The sequence below is a fragment of the Etheostoma cragini genome, unplaced genomic scaffold (genome assembly GCF_013103735.1).
Source record: "Etheostoma cragini isolate CJK2018 unplaced genomic scaffold, CSU_Ecrag_1.0 ScbMSFa_1456, whole genome shotgun sequence".
Taxonomy (NCBI): domain Eukaryota; kingdom Metazoa; phylum Chordata; class Actinopteri; order Perciformes; family Percidae; genus Etheostoma; species Etheostoma cragini.
Genome location: NW_023265513.1, coordinates 1 through 2,379, shown reverse-complemented (window position 1 = coordinate 2,379; position 2,379 = coordinate 1). Strand labels below are relative to the sequence as shown.

Here is a 2,379-nt window from a genome sequence, read left to right as displayed (position 1 = left end):
ACACACACACACACACACACACACACACACACACACACACACACACACACACACACACACGGCTCAGTTCACACACTTAACCCTTGTGTTGTCCTCTGGGTCATAAAAAGAGACAAAAATTGACATTTTTGTCTCTTTTTCAAACTTTTTTTTCTCAGTTTTATACTTTTTGGAATTCATGGTCAATAAAGAATTATATTTTATTTCATTTATAAAGAATTATCCCTAATATTGGAGTTAAAAAAGCAGAAATGATGAATTATTGTGACCAATAGTTAAGATCAGAGGAATGAAAGAGCGTTGGAAGGAATCCATTTTATGGTGATTTGGTTCAAAAGAAACTCAGATTTCAGATAAAGACGTTTATTAAAGCTAAAACTAGCGAGATGTCTCACTCTGGAGATAAAACAGAGACCTGAACACACGGGACCAGGATCTGGAGCAATGTGCAGGACAACAACAACAACACCACTACGGTGTTTTTAGAAGATGTAACCATGGAAACCTTTTCTACAACCTCAAAACACAGTTCTGACCCTGAACATGAGCAGAATACGGGCCTTTAAAACTACTGCATGCTAAAATGTGTATTTACTGTGTATTTACTGTGTATTTAATGTGCATTTACTGTGTATTTACTGTGCATTTACTGTGTATTTACTGTGTATTTAATGTGTATTTAATGTGCATTTACTGTGTATTTACTGTGTATTTACTGTGTATTTAATGTGTATTTAATGTGCATTTACTGTGTATTTACTGTGTATTTAATGTGTATTTAATGTGTATTTACTGTGTATTTAATGTGCATTTACTGTGTATTTACTGTGTATTTAATGTGCATTTACTGTGTATTTAATGTGTATTTAATGTGTATTTAATGTGTATTTTAAGCCTAACCAGGGACACTGGTTTGATTGTTGGGGATCATTTTGAGCCGTAGACACAGCCATTCTTCCTGGAGTCCCCCCAAAACCTGTAAACCTGTACATCGCCGTGCATATTTACACTAAAAACAGCAGAAGAAGAGCAGACTCCGGGACTTTGACCCCTGGAGGCCTTTAAGTCTCTAACCGCGCCATGAGCCCCGTCGTGTTCCAGTGGAGCAGAAACACCGTGACAGTCCCTTAGCGTCTCACAGCGGTTGTGGAACCGATCATGACCATCTGAGCACGTGCAGACATGTCGTGCATGTTGGACCGAGCAGCAGCAGCAAAGACCCGGACCCGCAGCAGCAAAGACCCGGACCCGCAGCAGCAAAGACACGGACCCACAACATCACAGCTTTAGCTTTAAGGGCGTTTTCACACCGACAACCTTCAGATCAGTTGAATCGAACCAGAGTTCGCTTGCCCCCCTGGTGCGGCTCGGTTGGGCGGCAATCCAAGTCTGGAGCACATCAAGAGCAGACCAGACCCGGACAACGGTGCCGAGACCGGGTTCACAAGGGTACCGAGACCAGGTTTGCTTGTGGTGAGAACCGTACGTAGACGTAATGTCTGCTGTGGTCAGGAAGCTTATTTACGTTCTTGCACCCGCCCCCAGAATCATCCGACCAATGACAGGAGGGGATGTGTGATTTGTAATGGTGCATTGTGGGACGCTTGCATTCTTCCGGGTGTGAAACCGAACCGACCGAGGGCAAATCGCTCCAAGTTGACTACCTCACCAACTGGTTCGGACCAAAGCAACGGACTACAGGTGTGAAAACGCCCCACGTGTCTGAAGGCCGGCGCCCCCTAGCGGACGGGGGCGTGCATCGCAGCCCCCAGACCCAGGTACTCCAGGTTCTCCGCCGCCGGGAGGAAGAGGCCGTTCCCCGTTACAGGATCAGCGTTAGTGGCGGAGGGCGAGGCCCCCGGCAGGAAGTCCGAGCCTCGAGGCAGGAAATCCGAGCCCCGCGGCAGGAAGTCTGAGCCCCGCGGCAGGAAGTCCGAGGCCCGCGGCAGGAAGTCCGAGCCTCGAGGCAGGAAGTCCGAGCCCCGCGGCAGGAAGTCCGCCTGGTAGTCTGGGTTGTCGAGGCTGTCGCCGGCGGCCAGGGGGAGCGAGCTCTGGGCGGTGTTCAGGTACTCGGGGCCCCCGGGGGCTCGGGTGAAAGGCTTCAGGTCCTCCATGGGGAAGGGGGGCGAGGCGGCGGCCCAACCCGGGCCCAGGTCCTCGTAGTTGGGATTCAACACCTCGGACAACCTGCTGCTCCTGCTGGTTTCACTCTGGCTCTGGTTCATGTAGTCTGGGACACAGAAACTGGTTATTTAGGAGGAGAGACGTTGGCGTTGGTGATGCCAAAGGTCTCCAGAGCAGGGGGAATGAGAGGGGGAAACGCCAGAGAAGGAGGAATGAGAGGGGGAAACGCCAGAGCAGGGGGAATGAGAGGGGGAA

General features: G+C 49.6%; 1 protein-coding gene across 2 annotated transcripts; it reads right to left on the bottom strand.

Annotated features, from left to right (window-relative positions):
• Window positions 1-1,270: 1,270 nt before the first annotated feature.
• On the bottom strand, window positions 1,271-2,230 carry LOC117939922 (melanoma receptor tyrosine-protein kinase-like). Of its 2 annotated transcripts, none has more exons than XM_034865326.1 (3): window positions 1,987-2,230; window positions 1,720-1,848; window positions 1,271-1,297 (listed from the first exon to the last, which is right to left on the bottom strand). In XM_034865326.1, the coding sequence occupies exons 1-2, from the start codon at window positions 2,223-2,225 to the stop codon at window positions 1,740-1,742; spliced, it is 348 nt and encodes a 115-aa protein (XP_034721217.1). In that variant the 5' UTR covers window positions 2,226-2,230; the 3' UTR covers window positions 1,271-1,297; window positions 1,720-1,739. The 2 variants fall into 2 exon arrangements, with proteins under 2 accessions (XP_034721217.1, XP_034721216.1); XM_034865325.1 differs by having other exon boundaries at window positions 1,720-1,851; window positions 1,990-2,230.
• Between the last annotated feature and the right edge of the window lie 149 nt (window positions 2,231-2,379).

Coding starts and splice junctions, on each gene's coding strand:
- LOC117939922 (XM_034865326.1), bottom strand. CDS start 2,225: ATGAACCAGAGCCAGAGTGAAACCAGCAGGAGCAGCAGGTTGTCCGAG. Junction 1,849..1,986: donor TACCAGGCGGACTTCCTGCC/GCGGGGCTCGGA, acceptor GGGGGCCTCGCC/CTCCGCCACTAACGCTGATC.